Source organism: Corvus hawaiiensis, chromosome 3, assembly GCF_020740725.1.
Source record: "Corvus hawaiiensis isolate bCorHaw1 chromosome 3, bCorHaw1.pri.cur, whole genome shotgun sequence".
NCBI classification, from domain to species: domain Eukaryota; kingdom Metazoa; phylum Chordata; class Aves; order Passeriformes; family Corvidae; genus Corvus; species Corvus hawaiiensis.
Genome location: NC_063215.1, coordinates 35,828,909 through 35,849,767, shown reverse-complemented (window position 1 = coordinate 35,849,767; position 20,859 = coordinate 35,828,909). Strand labels below are relative to the sequence as shown.

Sequence of the window (20,859 nt, the reverse complement as noted above, 5' to 3'; positions counted from 1 at the left end):
GATAATAGCTATTTTGTATTACCTCATCTGTATGTCTCATCTGTTAGTGGTTTTGAGAATGAGAATACTCCAAGCAGAGAAACAGTGTGTAATTTTCTTGTCTTTCATGGGTACCCAGCCACTGGATTTGGTTAGACTTTTTTGAGAACATAGACCTCAAAATTCACAAGTCTTATGAGGTACTGCTGGTCATGGGCAGCACTGAAGTCTCAGGTTTTTACCTGGATGTCAGGTGCTACACGTGCAGTGAATAAGAATGCTGCTTAGAAAATTTTCTGCCATGACACCAAAATCTCAGAGACCCAGAGTTAGACTGCCTGCATTTTTTCCATTTTAATTAAACAGCCATGATATCTGGCTCAGAGAATTAATATGGATACTGTGCCCAGTATAGGATGCTTATTTTCTACAGGGACACTCTTTTAATATTACTCACAGGGAATTTTGGTCTTTGTCTACAAAGGTAATGGACAAGAAAACAGAGAAAAATAAAATGCAGATGAGAAAATGGAATGTTATATACGGTAAAATAACGAAACAGACCAGCCTATTGACATCCAAGAAACACATATAACCAAGGTCCAGGATTCCAGAGTGATAATCTCATTATTTTCATATTATTATGCAGCTGTCAGCTCCTAGACCCTTATGGAATTACTGAAGTTTATGTCAGAAACTGAATCAGGTTAGAAATTTAAATTAATTATTGAAATTAGCTCTAGTTTATTACTTGAACCCAGTTGTGATTTACAGTACTGAATTTGCCAAATTCTCTTTTAAGCAGTTGCCTGTCATTATGCTGCTGAAGAAGTCCAGGTTTTTCCATCAAACCTGAAGATGTATTTATTTTCAGCAAGGATTACTATTCCTGCCAGTGGAATCCCCATAGATTTGGCTAATTGTAATATGGCTGTAAATATGTGTTTTCCATGGAAATGAGTTTAGTCACAGGAATTTTTGTCTTTTTTTTAATACTGATAGATTTGCTTAATGTGGTTGCCAAATGCAGGTATGGTTTAAAGAAAAACTCAATTAATGTATTTACACTAAACTGCTCACTATATGTATGTATTGCTTTTCTGGATGAAACATGAACTGCTTGACTGTCTCTCATGGATTCGTGCTGTTAGCAAATAAGGAAAGCCTCCTTTAGCTCAATCAGGGTGTGTGCTGTTGAAATCTTGCCCTCTTGCAAGTGTCTATGAGCTTGAATCCAGTCTTTACGTAGTTTTTGTCTACATCTATTTTCATTGCCTTGTAGGTTTTTTGGCTTTTGTTGTAAGAAAGTACTTGAAAATGCCATATGCGACTGGTATGCAAAGAATCTAGAGACATCTGGATGCATAAAAATGCCTCTAAGGACTGGGTGATATTTACAAGAGCATATAGTGACAGGACAAGGGGAAATGGCTTCAGATTGAGAGTAGGATTAGGTTAGATACTGGGGTATCTGAGGGTGGTGAGGCACTGGAACAGGTTGCCCAGAGAAGTTGTGGATGCCCCATCCCTGGAAGTGTTCAAGGCAAGGTTGGATGCAGCTCTGAGCAACATGGTCTAGTGGAAGATGTCCCTGCCCATGGCAGGGGATTGGAACAAGATGATCCTTAAGGTCCCTTCCAATCCAAACGATTCTATGATACATAGTGGTAATATTGATTTAATTTAACTTCTTACTAACTTTTATTTTGAAGAAATGAAACAGCAGGGCAATTGCTTACTTCGTACGTATTGGCATACAAGTCTAGTGCCAGGAGTCTTGAGTTTCCATATTAAAAAAAAAAAAAAAAAATACAACCATAGAATTATAGATTGGTTTGTGTTGGGAGGGACCTTTTTTTGTTCACTAGGTAATTGCACAGTGAAGACTTGTGTTGAGATGTCTGGAGAGGGTGAACGCCTTTTCCACTGATCTTCTACTCATAACTTAGAACTGATTAAATACTATTAGTAGTATAATTATGAAACATATTAAGACTTGTATGATTCATATTATACTTGTATTCAAAATCTGACCCGCAAATGTTATTAGCATTTTAATGTATAATTTGGAGACTTTTTTTAACATAATGCATAATTTCTTGTTTTTCTAGATATGGCATGAACTGCCTCATTCAGTTTGAGGATTTTGCTAATGCCAATGCATTCCGCCTCCTGCATAAGTACCGTAACAAATATTGCACTTTCAATGATGACATTCAAGGTAACAAACTTTTTCTCTTCTCTTCACTGTTGTTTCCACAAGCTAGAAAAAAAGTCTTCATTTCCTGAGGGAAAAAAATCGATCAGCTTTATTGTGATATTTGTAGATGTACAGCTCACATTTTGCCGTGGGTTTCCTCAGCATGGTGAGCTGGTGAGCTGCGTTTGCTCTTAACCTTTCACTGCATTTCAGTTCTTAAACTGACAACTCAGTTAAATATTCATGTAATTTTCCTTGCAGTCTCATTCAGTTTTAGAGGGAAATGATCCCCTTGACTCTGTTTTCCCATCTGAATAATTTGTGGCAGCTGGTAAAAGGAAAATATCTAGGATGGGAAATGTCAGCAAGGGGGATTTCCCAGTGCTCAATCTAAACAGACATCCTGTCCCTCCCCTCCCAGGAAGACAGACAAGCAGGGCTGACGTGGTGTATGGGTTGCCTTATATCCAGTCAGCAAAAGAGCACTGGAAAATAACTTGCTCTAGGGCAGTAAGTGTATAACTTCCTCTAGGGCACTGGCTCCCACCCTTGAGAGGAGGCTGAAGTCAGATGAACTGCTGGAGAGAGGTACCCAGAGAGGGCCCTGGGTATCCAGCTGCCTCTTACCCCCTTGCGTTTCCTTGGGTAGATGAAGGTCTCAGCAGTGACAGATCAAAAATGGAAGTTAACCTGTATTCATTTCTCACAGTTTTCAGTGACACTTGAAGCCAACTATTAGGAGCTGGAGTTTTCCAGAAGTCATTATTGAGTCATGCTTGGGACCTAAGTCATATTTCAGTGACTCAGCGCATGGCAGTGGATTCAAATAGCCCTTGTCTTTCTGTTGTTAGGGATTTGGCTATCCATATGAACTGTGTTCCTGTTACAAGCCTGGCTGAGTTCTACTTCCGCATTTGAAACAGATTATGGAGGACAACCTCCCAGATGGGAAATAAACTAATTATAAAATATCATTTCCCTTTGTAAGAGGCATGGTGCTTCCTACCCTGAAGGGTCTGAGTGTAGCCATGGCTACAGCAGGCCAAACAGCATCTGGAAGTTTCCCTGGTTGTTTAGAGGCCCAGCTCCCACAGGGGAATTCCCTTTCCTTGCCAGCTGAAGGTCCTTAACCCAAATCAGAAAAAGACTCAAGTAGAATGTGCTTTCACAGAAATGGAAAGGAAGCTTTTCAGCAAAAGTGTACCAGCTATGGGTAAACTTATTTGACAAGGCCTTTCGTGTCTTTATTTGCATTTTCAAACCATTTCATTCTCTCTCATGCACCTTGGAAGGAGGTGTCTTGATGTTCAGAAGTGTTGGAAGGTATCCCTTTGGCTTTTGTCTGAGCTGCTGTAGCAGCTAGCAGCCTTCCTTAGAAGTGCAGCCATGTGCAGTCTTTTAATTTATTCGTTTTCTGCAATCTGATTTGTGCTTGTGGGGCCTTTGGTATTTTCACAAACAATGCCAGTGACTTTTGGGTGATCTCCATCCTTAATATTTGTGTAGCTTCCAAGAGGTGAAAGTGGATGCATTTATTCTTCTCTGGTCTCTGTCATTTGTCATCATATCCCTGTAATTACCTTCAGAAACTTTTTTTTTCATAGCACGTCATCTTCTCCTATAAAGTGGAAGTAGAATAACAGTCCATTGATTTTTTATCCCTCTTCTTGTTCCAACTTTATAAACCCTAAGGATCTTTTGCCTAGCAACTATAATGAGACTGGATGGTGCTAACTTCTTTATCAATCCTTAGAGATTTTCATATTATAAATAGCATGATTTTTACCAGGCTACTTGAAAGAGGGCTTTCTCTATATGCAAGATGTATTTTCTACAGCACTAAAGCTGGCAAGTAGTGCCAGGCCAATAAAAGCAAAGAAACACAGCACTGCATCTAATTTGCCATAATCTTCTGAAGATAGTGCTTGAATGATATTTTAAACACAGTTTCTCCCAGTACTAATATTTTTCAAGGGAAAGCTACCTTAAGATCAAAAGAAACGTTTAATATATTTCATAGAAAGGCTTGAGGATTTTTTTATCTATATAAGATATTCAGAGAAAGGATTCCTATATATCTTAGTGATTCAATGAGGACCTTTCAGTATCTCAAGTCTAAAAAAACCCCTAATATATGATCTTGCTTTCTGACAGACACTGAAAAAGGCAAAGAAAACATGGCAAGCTGCATATATGCATCTGCAAATATTGACTTGGACAAATGCAGTTGCCTTCTCTTAGCTCACAGCTGTTTACAAGGGGTCAGCCTGCTCCTAACTGATGACTGCAGAACATTTGGAAAAAGTCTGCCAAAACACTGATCACAAAAAACCACTAAAGATTGACCATTAAGGGTCACCTATAGTCATATTTAAGAATTTCTGGAAACAGTCTTCATCCCTGCTGCAGGATGGTCACGTCCTTTACTTTGGAGAAAGCTTTGTAACTTTTTCTACGTTACCTCTCTGTACACAAGGAATTGACAGCAAGGGTGAACAGGATTCTGGTATAAATCTGTACTGGAATAATAAAATTCTTCGTACTTCAGCATTTTAGAAAGCATCTTTGTTTTTGGATAGGTGGTGAATTTCTTCCCTCTGCAATTATAATAATTTCTTCATATTTATATTTTCAAAATATCTTCTTACAAACACAATAGCAATGTTTCCTTAGGGAGAAAATATTCGCTTTTTCCCTTGAATTCCTGTCTGGTTTTTTTCTAACCACAAATCAGCTTGTTGGGTTTTTTTCTCTCACTCTGAATTACAGAGACAGATTTTTGGAAATGAAAATCAGAGAATGCCTTTGGTTTAAAACAAATACTTCTATCTGGTTCTAACTATTAAGAACCTTTTCCAAAACGGAGGGGGGTTTGATCATAATTTCCCACATGGGAGAAATATGAATTAGTTTTGTAATGTCAAACTTCACAACATTTAGAAATTCCTTAATTAGGTCAGGTTGCTAGCTTTGCTCATCCCCAATATATTTAGGAAGGAAGTGTTATAAGGAAAGGGTGGAATTTTCTAGAAGATAAGATATGTGATGCTTTTTTATTTTCCAACCCCTGCCTGGGAATGAACCAATGGTGCCTGTGTTGCCAAACAAAGCTGTTTCTCAGGGTGAGAGATGTTCTCTGCTTGACCGCCCTCGAAGGAGGCAGGGTTGGGATTCAGTTTGAAAAATCCCTTAAAGAAACTAACCAGTTCCCTTCCCTGCTGCAGGGAGGTTGAACAAGTCTCTTAAGATCTGCTGAAAAGGAAGTCCTAGGTACAGGGCAGTGCTAAAATCCTGCTTGTGGGTGGGATTGGCTTGGGCCACACCTTTCTGCCCCTTGCAAACCCCAGATGCCATAATGCTTCCTTTCCACATCCATTTTGACTTTGGTGAGTCTGTTGAAAGAGTTTTTGCTGCTTGAGCACAGTCAGTGGCTTAAGGCATGTTTGCATGTCTTTAGAGCCATGCATTTGTTTTCTGTGGGTCTCTTGGTGCTTATCATGTGGTAGCTGGTTGCAGTCATTGCTGACACGGATACATTTCAAATAGTGGCATCAATTTCCCTAGCCTTGCTGCCTCTATGTAGATCAATTATTTCAATTATTAGAATTTTTTTGATCTTTTCCCCCCTTCTGCAGTTAAAAATTTTCTTGATTGACAATGACAAACTTCTGTAGTATGAGACAATCTACATGAAATAAGTGTTTCTCTGCATTATAATACTGGAGTCACAGCTCTTGTTCGGTGTACCCACAGTTGCAATGCTTTCCCCCATTATGGACACAGGGCCTGTATTTATGCCAACAAAAATATTTACACCGAGAGATTGCGCTGGATTGGAATTAACTTTGGTATCCGTCATGACCTCAGATGTCATTAGTTCTTCACAGCTGTGCTGTTTAATTGCATCAACGTTTTATGAAAAGAAAGAGACATAAAATAAAAAATGTAGAGCATGTATAACTTAATGTAATTATTATATTTTCCATTTGATTTGATTTAAATATATGTTAAATGTTCAGCACACTGCCATTTGAATAACTAGGAAAATTATACCTGGAAGTTATGTTATGACCAATTCAATGTTATTTCAGTGCCATTATCAGAAATCAGAATTTCTGTGTCACAAGCATTGTCCTTTTTAAGATTTAATTCTTTTTAACATTAATATAAAAAATTATACATTTGGTACCTGGAAATTCAAGTTCTTGAAATCAAATTGTAGAGAAGATTTAGGGTTTGTTGTTATGGTTGTGATGGGCATGGGGCTTCCAGTTCTTTCTCTGACCAAGAATTTGAAAAATGCAGAGTTGAATGACATGTAATAGCTTATGTATTGATCTCATGTATCTCAAATTCTGATAAGATGTGCAAAATGTAGAAAACTTCTTTCATAGACATTTGCTTTACTTTCTGACACATTGGCTTCCAAGTGAAACATGTTGAGATTTTAAAAATGAAATAATTTAAAAAATGGAATTATTTAAAAAAATTCTATTAAAGACGTGTGCTGTAGGGTTATGTGAAGTGTGTTTTTCTTTCAGTGTATTCAGGCTGTCACCTCTTTGTTACTTTGTGGTAAATTTACATTGAAATCGGTATGTTTTCAACTAAATCCCCTACTGTAGCTTTTGTGTAATTTTCCATGTGTATACACAAGCATGTGTATGTACAAATATTCTTCTGTTTCATTTTTTGCTCATTATGGGTTTAAAAAAGAAATCCATTCTCCCTGTGTTCTGGGGCAGCCAGCTCCAGGTGGCACTGCTTGAGCAAGGAGTTGCACCAAATGACCTCCCATCCTGTGCTGCCAGGACTCTGTATCCTTTTCCAAATATGCCAGATGATTGCTGTTTTAGAAAGGCTACATTTATCTTTCCCTAGAGCCTTTCCCCTCTTTTCACTGCCTGCTGCAGAGCAGGGCAGTGTGGACACACAGCTTTGAGAAGCCTGTTCATGGCAAGAAGAAGGAGCTCCCATCTCTTAAAAGAGGGTGCTTTTGAACTACCCATAGCTGTAGCATTTGCCTCTGGAACTGAGATGACACCTTTTTGATAGGATCTTTATTCCCCTTTTTCCCAGTGAGTGTAGGAGATGGGAATGGATTTGTTTTCCTGGCACTCTGTGAAGTGCTATTTGGATGACTGGCAATGTTAACATGTGATTTCTATTATGCTGTGTATTGAGAAATATGCTGACTTACTTTTACCAATTCCTAATCTTTTAGTCCAGAATGAATAAATCAGATTTTAGGATGTGTTGCAGAAAGTTCTCCCCTCTTCTTGTTTGCTAGCTTTTTAAGACAAGGTAGGTAAAATTACGTAAAGGAACTACTAACACATGATTACAAGTTTTATTTTTGAATCTTTAAATAATGGGCAAATGCTTCAGTGCAATAAGCCATTTCTCACTAATTTAAATTAAATGACACCCAAATATAAATTAAGCTTTTATTCCTCACGTTTTGGGGCTTTTTTCCCCATTTTTTTTTTGTTCAACTATATATGCTGAAAAAATAGTCTGTGCTCCCAAGCATTTATAGTATGTCAACCCCATACAGCTGTGGATTTCCTTTAACATATTCATGCTCAATTGTACAGTTCACAATTAACAAGGCTAAAGAATCTTGCATAGAAAACAAAGACTTGGTATAGTATAGTGTACCTTGAAATTTCACATCTGTTGTGTTTATACAAGACATGACCTACCTTCCTAGAAAACTATGATGAAATGTTTGCTGTTGCAGCAGTTGACACTGCTTTAGAAAAATATCCTTTGATAAATTTGTTTTGATTAATCTTCTAGAAATCTGTGGACAATAGAATGGGTTTTCAAAATCATATCCTTGAACAATGTCTATCTTATCCTGCACACAAGGGATTTAACCTGTGCTCTGGCCAGGCCAATTCTCTCCTTCCTGCAGCAACGACAGTGAGAAAAGTGACAAAATTTTGTTTCTGCCTCGTGATGTCCACAAGAAGTGGTTTGCATCTGCCTTGGCAGAGGGATGTGAATTGCATTTTGATTCGTTTCAAAAGCTCGAGCCAGTACTCAGGGTGGAATTTAAGGTCATGGCGTTAGTCAGAGCAGTTCCGGTAAAACAGATCTGCTATTCAGGCTGCCGGTGCCCCCCTTTCGGTGGGAAGGAATAAGGGAAGCTGCTGATGAGGAGTGATGACAGCCGCCGCCAGCAGCAGTGATAGTGGGTTCAGTAATCTAATAAACTGGGTTATTATTCCTTTCAGAGTCAAAAGGCTGAATAAAATTGGTGTGGAGTACTTTTAAATACCCTTTTTAGAGCAGTTCTGTGCAAATCATGATTTGAGAGAAAGGTCATATTTAAGCCTTTATCTATTGCTATTACAACCTTTGTTCTGAATCGCCCTGATAATGAACATACAGGTAACGCTAGCTCACATCCCATGCAAATACTCAATGCAAAATGTTACTGACATTCAGTGCAGCATTTTATTTATGTTTCATATATCATTTATTTTTCCTTAAAGCAGAAAATAGTGTAGTGACAGAGTTTGTAAAAGTATCCTAACTGGTAATATTTAATGACAGTCCATTTTTCTGGCTAACAAGCTTAGCAACAGTACATCAGCCATGAAGATAAGTGGTATCCCAGCATTCCCATTTGTTATAAATCTATGGTGTTTCATTTTGACTCTGTCACCACAAAGCAGCTTGAAGAGCAGCTCTCTGTGAAGTTCTCTGATGGGGGCAGGGGGCTGTGGTGGCCACAGCTTCAAGGGAAACAGAGATCTTAACAGTGCTCCAGCTCAGCTTTCTTTTTCAGGAGACCAGATTGATGGTCCTAGGAATAAGCTATGTTATGTAGGCTCCCTCCTCCTCCTCCCCTGCAAGCGCAGCTGTGCAATATAAAATAGGAGAAAGAATTTGGCATCCAACGAGAGCATGGGCTTTTTTTCTTGCTGGTTAGGAGGATTGTTTGGTAGGGAAACTGAGAGCACACTCCGACTTCTCTTTTTTTGCCATTTTTGATCTTTGCCAGCTTGGCACTTGCCAGAGGAAGACTTAATTTCATCTGGGAAAGAAACAAGCTAGTTCTTGGAGACTGTGGAGTGGAAATGTCTCAGCCTGATGGTTGTTGTTCCCAAAGCCATGCCTCAGAGGAACCATTTTTAAGATTTTTTTATTTAGAAATGAGGGACAGAACAAGTAATAAAAATGACTAAAGAAGTAAAAAATGTCAAATTTGTATGGTCTAAACATTAAGTGGGCTGAGAACAAGGTGTCCTGTATTTCTGATGACTGAAGTGAAAAGTCATAATCAAAAGCACGTAACAAACTTAATTCTGAAGACAGACACATTTTTTAACTGTTCAAGTGGATTTACTTCAAAAAGTGACTTTCTAACTTTCAAATGTATTCTTAAATTTTATTAAGTATTACCTTTTATTTTTGGAAAAGTAACCATTCTTGAAACTCAGATGATCCTACCTACAAACCACAGATTCAAACCTAGCCTTCAGCGCCCAAATGATGTCATTTAAGAAGAGGTTTACCCAGTACCAGGCTTCTTACTTCTGTTCTTTTAGATCCTGTAATTTTAGATACATGTATTTGAAAATCAATGATCTGTGTGCCTGCAGTATGAATGACTGTTTTGAGCATCTCCTCGAGTTTAATGTGGGGATTACTGCTATCTCACCTTTAAAATTCACCTTGTTCCTGAGAAAATAGACTTGTGAATAGCAAATTTAGGGGAGCTGCATGTTGAGGGCAACTGTCCAATATGCAGATTCTGAGCCAAGTGCTTTTGTAGGGCTGATCATACCTATTTCACACTTTTTATGAAGGAAAAGTCAGTAGCAATGGGAATTCTCCCCTCAGCTGGATGGCCTGTGGGCAATTGCAGTTAGTGCAGTGGTGATCAGGAACAGACTTGTAGGAGCCATCAGATCTCCTCCTTGCAAGTTCTTGCAGGCTTCTCAAAATAATTCATGGCCTCATCTTTGATTTCCTTGAGTCAGTCAGCGGCAGCTGCTGCCCAGAGAGGGAAAAATTAATTTCTTATTCCCAGAACTGAATGTTGCAGGGCCCATGTTCATCTCCCTGTGGTTCAGCTCTCTCTGAATCAGATAGGCATTATAAATATTCAAAGACTGTTGAAACCCATTATTTGACTTTCAGTACCTAATTGTTAGTGTCTGGACAGCTTTTTCAGTCTGAGGGAAATCAGTGCTGTCTGCTATTGGTTCTTCAGAATATCCTCTAAAATCACAACTTTGCTGGTGGTGTTATCTACCTCACTACCACATCCCCGTCCACGGGATGTCTATATGGGATCCAAGTTCCTTGGAGCAATAGAGTCTGATTTTTTTTTTTTCCTGGGCTCACCTTATGCTTTAGTGATGATAATAATTTGTGAAAAATACAAGCTTGTTGCCTGAAGTCACTAACACATGAAAGAGTCTTTCCCCTCCAGTAGGCTTTGTTGGGGAGGAATCACCTCTAGTCTTATCTGGTCAGAAGAGCCAGATATGAGGTCCTGGTGACTAAATACAAATTTCCTGAGCACAACAGAGGCTGACAGCTTGACCCAGCAGTGCTGGCAATTCACCTGCAGTGCAGTGTATTGATTTGGGTGCAGCAGTTCAAGTCAAGAAAACTTAACTTTCTGAAAGAGTAGTAGAGTTGGGATTGTTCCAGATAGGAAAAGCAGGTTGGAACACCATTAGCCTTCAAATATAATAAATGACTTTTTGTGAAATAACAGGCTTTACAGTAGGAGATAAGAGGCCAAGATAGAAGAAGAAAAGAAACATTTAGGTTTGAAGTTTTCAACCTACTGAAATAGCTTGCTGAGGAGATATGAGAGTATTTGAAAGAAGACCTTAGGGACAAGTTAGATAAAGATATGTCAGCAATCACAGATGTTAGATTTATCCTGCTACTGTGAACAAGTTTGAGTTAGATGCCTGCTTGAATTCTTTTTATTGGTCTACTTTTTATTAATAGCTGTTTCTCACAATGAGGACCAAAATTTCTCCATTCAAAGGCAGACAGGTATCTTGTTCTCTGGGGTTCTCATTTGGAGAAGAAAGACCTCCGCAGGCTAAATCATAAAACTAAACGTTAGCCTTTTTCCGTGTGTGGCGTAACTCAAAGATAGATTTAAAAGGTACCTCCTATGTTTTAGAAGATACTAAACTGAAACTCCTGTCACAGTGGACTGAAGTATTAAATAAGCTGGCATTATTCTTTCAGCTAGCTTAGCTTCTCTGTAAATGTTCAGTTTGATATCCTACTCTGACAACCTCCCCATGAGAAGTGAAGTTTTATTTTAGTCTTGTATTTTACTGTACTTGAAGTATATCTATTTGAAGAATGAAACCAGTAACTTAATTTTCAGTATCTGGATTCCTTCAAAATCCTTCTCTCTGGACTCTCACTCTCACACCCCCTGCTTGTAAAAAAGGTCATAACTAGAATATTTTACAAGAGTTTGCATGGCCTAGTCATTATGCCCATCCAGGAGGATCAGTCAATCGTATTTTATTTAATGCTGCTCTGATGATATTCCCACTTACATTTAACTTTTGTAAGAATAAAGTAGAGCAAACTCTAATTGCACTCAACTATTTGTTACTACACTCAGTACTTGTATATTTAGCCAAAAGATGCTCTGATATTATTTAAAATGTAACGTTTTGTAATTGTTTCCAGAATAACCAGATACATGCTTTTTTTTTTTTTTTTTTATTTCAGGAACTGCATCTGTTGCTGTTGCAGGTCTTCTTGCAGCTCTGCGCATCACCAAGAACAAGTTATCAGACCACACAGTGTTGTTCCAGGGAGCTGGAGAGGTAGGTATTTTTAGATGAGGAAAAATTGTATTGTGATGATTAATATTTAATGAGTTACATATGTCCAATAAACAGGAAAATTAAATGGGTAGAATGATTACTAACACCTCCTGAAAGTTGTTTTTTAGTTCAAATTTAAATTTACAGAAAAATCTCTGATCATCTGATGAAGCCTCATCTTTTTCAGAAGACATTTTTTGGAGATCTGCTCTCTTTTCAAGAATTTAAGATTTGGCTCTTCAGCTGTAAATTATTGAACTGCTCTCAATATAACCAAACAAAACATTTTTTGAAAGATGAGGAAATACAGGGGAGAAAGTAAATATAAGGTATTTACCCAAGTGAGTGTTATTTAGTAAGAAGAGCCTCTTCAATTTTTTTTGTCATTGAATATAGTTTTTCAGGATTCCACATATTAAGGTCATCCATTTCTGAAGATCTTTATGCACACTATTTTTTATACTAATTTTTCAGTATTAATTTCTAATCCACTAACACAAGGGCAGGTTTTACTTATCTACAGTGTGGCTTGTCATCTCTTGTATGAAATATACAACCCCATGCTGGCTTCTTTAATTTCATTAAATATTTGGTGCGATGTCTGCAGTTTTCAAAATGGCTTGTATCTGTATCTGGCATGTCAACACCTTACTGCATCAAGGAAGGAACTCTGGAGTTCCTTCCCCTGGTTTTTCTCCCTGTTCAACGAGCAGATGAATTCATGGTCTGATGTTTATTTTTTTGTCAGTATTTTCAGTGTGGCTGTTGCTGCAAAGAGGTAATGGTAGATATCATCCCTGCCACAGGAGCTGGTTTTTAATAAATCTGGTTATTTCTTAACAAAAAAAGGGAAATCTCACTTGGTTCTTGGTGAATGGTTCTCAGTGAAACTCAGTGATAAAGAATAAGAAACAGAACCAACCCTAAAAATACATATATAGGTCTGTAATCAGAAACACTGAGTGGTCTGTTGGCTTGTTTTGTTGCCTGGTTTTCAATCTGTACCTGTATGACATTTAATCAGTTGGATGAAATATTGTAAAATCCAGTAAGAATGAAACACATTTCAGCAAAAGGTTGATACATGAGTTTTTCTTGCCCCTGCTTTGACTGGGAGCATAGCCAAGTCTAGAGTTACGAAACACATGGATAGTAAGTAAAAGGAGGCTTACCTTTCTGATGGGCATCTTAGAAAAAGATAAGAGAAAAACTCTTATGTTTTACTTTCTGGCACACAGACTGTTATTTCCTTTAGTTTAAATTACAGAAGTTTCAAAGAAGAAAAAATACTTCATGTATTCTGATAGAATGGTAGAATGGTTTGGATTGGAATGGACCATAAAGATCATCTAGTTCAACCCCTGCTGTCATGGGCAGGAAACCTTCCACTGGACCAGGTTGCTGAGAGCCCCATCCAACCTGGCCTTGAACACTTCCAGGGCCGGCAGTGTCATTATGTGGAGTAAATGTTAGTTCTAGCATTTTCTATTTGCCAGTCTCAACATTTATTGTGCTCTCCACACTCTAAGCCATCTGAAGCTTTATCTATACTATGATTTATCTATATGATTTAAGATTTTGCTGTGCTGGTTTTTTATGTTATGATTTCTAATTACCAAATGGTAGCTACAGTTCATTCTGTTTATCCTATGAAAAAATAATGATACAGTTTTATTGTCTAATAAAATTAGGAAACTTATCTAAAGTAGTGGGTAAATGAAACGTGTGAGCAGGGGATTCCTTTTGTTTCTTGTTTGGTACTCTACTTTTCTTCTTTTTCCTTCAGGCTGCATTGGGGATAGCAAACCTCATTGTTATGGCTATGGAAAAAGAAGGGATACCCAAAGATGCAGCTACCAAAAGAATATGGATGGTTGACTCGAAGGGATTAATAGTAAAGGTAATACAATTTTGTCATTAAATATCATGATACTACTTGCATTCTGTCGATAAAGACAAGAACATATTCTATGTGAAAGCAACTGCAACAGTATATCTCTCTTGGCATAGTGAGTTGTTTTTCTTTTCTAAAGTTTATTAAATTAATGACAGACTGCCATGTTACTTTGTGGAGGGGATGACTATGCTTGGAGTTCCTGCTCTATTTCCATTAGGGATGAGCACATAATGAAGAAAATTTTTCAGCAGTTCATTAGAAAAACGTGTCAGAAAACAAATGTTCAACTTTGGGGTTTAATATTTCCCATCTAAATGCGACTATTATTTGTTAGCACAGTCTTGCACAAAGATGTATAGATACATGGCAGGCAAGTCATCCTTCTGCAAGAACTGAGGTGCATTGCAACAAAAAGCTTCTCTGCAAAGTGATACAGCTCATGTTGCAGATGTTGTGGTCTGCAGTGCTATCAACACTGGTCAGAATTTGAAGCTGCTGAGAGACTTCATCAGTCACCCTTACCTCATTCCTTCGATGTGCCAAAATAAAGAAACATATTAATTCCATGTGCCAGAATAAAGAAACTGGTATGTTTTAAAAGGTGGTTATGTATTTAATAGTTTGTGAGCTACTTAAAGGAAATAGATGAGAGGCCAGTTGCCTTTGCTTTTTTCACCTTGCTGGTCAGTTTGCAGTATTTGTGGTCATCTTTGTTTGTACCACACTTTGCAGTGTTCTTTGGCTGTCTGACATTAAAGGTCTTTTGTGGTTCACACAGCTTTGCATCAGGAGAATGCATTCTGTAGGCAGTGTCTGCTGGCTTATTGAACAGCATCACAGCACCTTTCACTCCTACTGTTAAAGGGAAAATAGTAGGATCTTACACATTGGGATGGGCAAATATTACCAAGGTCATCTTGGACATCCCTTGCCAGAAGGCACAAAAGTAGCCTGATCATGAACAGAGAATGCAGGTATTTGCCACTATCTAGGACACAGATTTTTTTTCCTTTGGTGCTTTTTTTTGTTTGTTTAATGAGTATTTTTAATCCGTTTGGTTTTCATCTAATAATTTTGAAGTGATTTGATGTCCAAACATAATTGACTGACGGCCTGTGTATTGTCTGTTGCTGTTGAAGCCTTGAGGTTGCTTAAGAGGAATTGGGTTGCACCATTTCTTTCACCATAGAAACTGCGCTTATCAAATTAAACAATTGAACTAAAATCACCTCCTGGTGATTAAGGAAACTGACAGGCGCAGAAGTGTAGGAACTTCACAGCCCTGAAGCAGTAAAAGAGGTCTCAGCTGCATGTCCGTTCAGCTGAGGTGGTTAACCAGCCTTTCTTCTCTCTCCCTGGTTTCTTGTCCCAGCCTCTTCGCACCTCTCACTGCTAATTTGCCAGTCAGCCGAGAACCCGGCTTGTTGCTCTTGGTCTGCAGTGACTCATTCCTTTCATAGGTTCTCAATTTTTAGTGACTCAGTAACTGCATTCTTTCCTTGCCACCTTCGAGCTTCTGCACTCTCAAGCAGTGCCAAAACCAATCAGTGTCTCACACAGCCTCGATGTTCCTTTCCTCTGCTTATTCTTCTTGGTGGAGCTTTAATTTGGATTTTGTCCAAAAAGCAGTCCACTGAGTTTCATGTCCTGCCTGGACTGTATTTGTGAACTGTTTGTGATCACTAGACATAACAGCTGTCTGAGGTAGATTAGGGCTGAATTTGTGGCCAGATGTTGATGCAAGCAGCAGGAACCGACGGTGCATATTTCAGGTTGTTGCTTGTGTTCCTGGAAGACCTGGCAGCACCAGTTTTCCCATCTGGCTGTCCTGGGCGGCCTGAGAATGGGTGCTGTGTTGTGTTTGAGGGACATCTGTCAGTGCAACGCCTGGGCTGGACAAAAGGAAACACATCCTTGACTTAGAGCTCTGCAAGTCCTCTCTTGGCTTTCTTCTGCAGCAAAATGTTCCCCTCTGAAAAGTTAAAAAAAAAAAAACAAACCATAAACCAAAAAACCCTCCCCCCAAAGAAAGATACAATGTAAGTCTCAAGAGGCTTGAGATTTAACTGCTGGGAAGTTACATATACAGTGAGTAAATAATAGAGCTGCTCCAGGTTCCTTTTTCTGGCCTGAGAGAGAATGCTGTGATTTAGGTCCACTTAGGAAATTATTTTGGCTGTAGCTGGTTGCAAAAAAATGCTGCAAGGCTTGAAGGACTTTCCAAACTCTTAGAAATGAGATAAGAGAAATAAAATGAGAAGATTTATGGGAACAAGGTAAAATCAGAACTCTATTATTACAAACCTTTGCATTATTGCAAAGGTAAGAATTGCCAAGATAGGAGCATAGATCACCAGGTAATCAAATTTTGCATAAACTGAATTGACACTTATTTCTTGCTACTGAGGACATTTATCAATGGAAACCCATTCAGTAAGAGTCCCTTAAAATTTGCCTCACCAAAACCTGCTTGATCAAAAGAGTTTTGCATGAAGCAGGGAGACCTTTTCAGTACTAGAAATATCCTGATCTGTTGCTTTAGCAGTATGAGAAATAACAGAATTGCTGGAGAGTCAGCAATTACTTTGTCCAACTAAACTAATTTTTACATCATTTATATTCTATCCTGGCCTTTGATCCTTAATTTTGCAATGTGTGATTATAGATTTAAACATTGTTTCTCCTTTCATCTACTTTCTGCTAGAATTTCAACCAGTTCTATTCAAAGAAAAATAACCTGGGAACTGTCATCGACCTGGCTGCAGTTTCCCCCTTTTTTCTTCTTCCCCCACCCTCAAAAGCTGCCACGAAGTCACTTATCAGGCTTTTGTTGCTGAATTTTTCCTTTGTGGCTTTTTAATTTTAGTTCAAGTGCAGCTGTGTTTTCATTCTCCTGTTAATTTTATTTTCCCCCCATGGGAACCATCTGTTTTCATTAAAGCAAGCCTGATGACCAACTTTCCCGCTATGTTGTGGTAAAAGAGCTGGTAATGGAGGCTGTGTTTGTTATACTGTCCATAGTTATGTTCTGTAATTCCTTCTAGAGAATTTATAGTGTTTTAGGTACCAGTTTGGGGTTGTTGATTGGTCTTTTAAAGTTTGTTCAGAATGCTTTCACCTTTTGAAACAATTTTTTTTCCAAAGGTGGGTGAGGAAGTTTTACAGATCATAATATCATTAGAATTTTGCCACTTAAACTGTGTGACTTTTTGAAACTTACTGTCTTAAGTATGCCAGTGCATTCAAATGGAAATTTTAATGTTGAATGAAAAGATTATTTGAAGTTGCTTTTGCACTCTTGTGTGCTTGAAGATTATACATAATCAGTTGGGACTCATCTTTAGTTTTGAATTTCTGAATTATCACACAATCACAGTCTGTCTGATGAATAAATATTTACCTGTATAAACACATTGGTGGGTAATGTCTCCCACATTCCATTCCCATAGTCTCAGTGTTCCCATTTTTTTTCCTGTTAATCACACAGATTACAAAAATGGGTGATGTGTGGTGAACATGTTTTGTGTCTTCTTCAAAGCTTCCATAGTGTCATGTTTAGCTGTATTAGTAGCCAAATCTTAGTCCATGAACTTTAAAGATGGGAAGTTCTTTTGTGTCAGTTCAGAAGAGGCAGAATGTGATAATCTTGGGATATTCATGAAATCCACCATTCTCTGAGCATTTCAGTAATGGGCTGCAAAGGCTTTTATTGCTTTTTTGTTTTGTTTTCTAAGGCAATACCAAGAACAGGGTAGGGTGATAGGCAAGAGGGTTCTTAGAACTTCCTAGGAATATGATACAGATAATAAGGCATTTTTAATATTTAAATGGACTTAGTAGAAACTTCCCCCCACCCACTGCCAAGGATGGCTGCTCCTGTGCTGAGGATGGACAGGGAATGTTCCTGGGCTGCCAAACATGCTTCTCTTGCAGTGAAGTTTGTCTGTAATTTGCAAGGCAGCATTACATTTTTGTACACCACATAATCTCTAGTGCACAGAAGTTGTTCCTTTGCATAGGGATGAATGTCATCCTTAATTTTAAAGAGTATGTCACCATGGAGAAATGTTTCTTTTGACAGTTTTGCACTCTATTCTTTCTGGTTCAGCACAGTAATAATACTTGTGTCTAGTCGAGTGATTTGTATTTTAAATGTCCATTAGATATGTGATCTTATCCCCCTGTATGACAAGCACAAGAACATTCACTGCGGTCTAATGGCTGAAGGCCTCAGAATATTGATCTTTCTAAGAGGAAGACTGAAATAGATCCCAAAAGTTTAACAATTTCTGTAGTCCTGATTAATTATAGTGGAGGTAACCATGTAAACTGGTAGATAATCCCATAAAAGGATTCAATTTTTCATCCTCCTTCCCCCATTTCATTATCCCTGGCAATCTTATTTGCATTGGATTAATTAAAGTTCATGGTTTGGTCAAAGCTGGGTACATGCACGGTTCAGTCATTAGAGAATGATGGAAGAGAAAGAGGGACATTTGGGAATGATACCAGAATTTCAGTGCCATATAGTTGCTCCTAGTGGAGTCAGCAGATTCATATTAACAAGTGAAAGAATCTTCAGAGCTCACAATGAAATATCATAATATTGAACTGAATCCCATCCAGACTGTTACTGATTTTTTAAAAAAAATTTTATCAATAATCACTCTTTTAAAAAGTTTCAATTTCATTCTAGATAAGAATTTGATAATGGTTTTAATTTTAACTTTTATATACCACTGTCTGCCAGTTCTGCTAGCTTTTAATTATTTCTAGCTTTCTTTTTATCAACAGTCAATTATTCTGACACTTCTGTTCTTGTTCAGTTCTTTTATGGCTGACTGCAACTGGCTGGGACTCTTCGAGCCAAGAAAATGATTTACATTTTAGCAAAGATGCAATGCCTTGGGTATCTCCAAGGTGCCACAATCACTCAAAGCAGTTTCTGCCTTATTTTACTCATGTAACATCCCAGCAAAACAATCCTTGTTTGCTTCATCAGGTTTTCTGATGTCTGGGGAATTAATCTGTGCACTTTCATCTTGCATTTATCATGTTCTATATCAAGTACAAGTTTTGCAAAAAGGAAACATAAATTTGTCTCCGAATGCTCGTGGTATTACTCATGCTCAGTGAGTAATGTATGAAAACAAGTGAGGACAAGGCAAAAGGGTGATTGGTGGGGTGTTTCTCTAAAAGAGACACCACCAAAACCGGTTGCCTTTGTTGGCATGTGCTCTTTGACATTGTGTGTGCATTAGATGTACTGATGAGATGGGGACCTAATTTGGGTGGTTTATAATTTCTTTTGCTCATGCTCTGCTACTGAAATTAATGATTGATTTGCTCAGTTTTCTGCTGGATTTGTGATTTGCTCTGGTTCTCAGAGCTTATCTTGTGCTTATAACTTTTGTCCTGCCTGTTAACCTTGTTAACCTATTATCCATGTGTGCTTATTTACGTGGAAATGGTACTTTATAAATTTTACAGAACTTAAACGCCCTACTCTTCTAACATCGTGTTTTAAAGTCAACACCAGAATTTTATTTCTTCTCTTAATTGTATGTTTTACTGTCAACTATTATGACACTGTCTCCTCAAAATGTTGTGTTTTTTCACACAGTTGGCACCAAACTGTTTATTAGTTGCGTGCCCAAGTTGCCTTATTTGATTTTAATGTACTCTCTTCACCTTTAGGTGTTAGGTGATGGGCCTGATCAGGAGCCACTGTCACTCTGTAATTAGTCTCAGTATGGGGTTTTGGGAGGGCTTACATGTCTCTGCTTTTTGGTTCGTAAATGAGGTGGCACAGGAGTGCCTGTCACCTGCAGGCCCTTGGACTTCAGTCAACCCCTGCCCAAAGAGTCCATGTCCATACCTTCACCTTTTTTATTTTGCATTTTGTGATTTCTTGTGCCTGATGCTGTTCTGGAGTTCTGGCTAGGGGGGAGCCTGGCCTGACCCCTCCCAGCCAGCTCTCTGTGCCCCTCCTATCCTGTCCCTTTCATGATTCTGGAGCCCCCCCCATGGAGTCCCACTGTAGTCCATGCCTAGAGCTCTCAACAACCTTTAGACCATGGATTTATTTGTGATGAAACAGATAAAAAGCCATGTAGAGACCATCACCCAAAAGGGAGGTGCATCATCACCTTCTCCCATGACTCTTAACCACTTTCTTTTTTCACAGCTGTTTTTTGTTTGTTTTACTCTTAACTCTGCAGTAGGGAACTCACAGGAAAAATGCAAGCAAAACCCAAACATTTGCAGTTGGAAATACTCAACTTACTAATGGACTGCTTTGCTCCCTGGTCTACAGTTCCCATGTCTTTTGTGGTTCTCATGTCTTCAGTATTTAAGAACCTCAAAATATTTTATTAATTTATCTGTGTACTGATCTCTGAGCTCTTGTTTAAATAAGCCACAGTTGACACAGTGAAATGGAGGCAAGTGTTGATATAAATAGATTTGTGCCTCCCTGGTGGTGAGACGGGATGAGTGCCAGCACTGCCTCAAATGTGGGACAGTGCAGTCGTCAGGGTGCTCTTCCTTATTCCCAGCTGCCTCCCAGCTGATGGAAAGAGAAGTTCATGGAGAGCTTCCAGCCCTGCTTCTCTTGCCTCGCTGGCACAGAGCTGCTCTGCTCTTCAGCCCTGGTTTGTGGAGCAGCCCCGACAGAACCAGTTCAAACAGGCCATGGCATCAGGCTGCACATTGGTGGTATTTGTAAGGTTTGCCTCCCATTTTCTAATTTCCCATATAGATGTCTGCTGTGCAGTCTGGTCTCCTGTTTTTACAGCTGTTTTCTATGAAAATTCTCAGGGTTTTATTGATGGGTCATTTTTGTTTGTTATCTGAGCCTCAATTTGGCTATAATATGACGATAAGAGTAACTTTCTGTGAAAACTGTGATGTACATTTGCTTGAAACCTGATCAGACCCTTAAACTAAAA

General features: G+C 38.5%; 1 protein-coding gene across 2 annotated transcripts in view; it reads left to right on the top strand.

Moving 5' to 3' along the window:
- Nucleotides 1-20,859, top strand: part of ME1 (malic enzyme 1) — a 166,662-nt gene that overhangs the window by 128,752 nt on the left and 17,051 nt on the right. For both annotated transcript variants that reach the window (XM_048296222.1, XM_048296223.1), the window contains exons 7-9: nucleotides 2,091-2,200; nucleotides 11,915-12,012; nucleotides 13,799-13,912. In XM_048296222.1, the coding sequence (XP_048152179.1) occupies nucleotides 2,091-2,200; nucleotides 11,915-12,012; nucleotides 13,799-13,912 (322 nt within the window). The remainder of the gene's footprint in view (nucleotides 1-2,090; nucleotides 2,201-11,914; nucleotides 12,013-13,798; nucleotides 13,913-20,859) is intronic.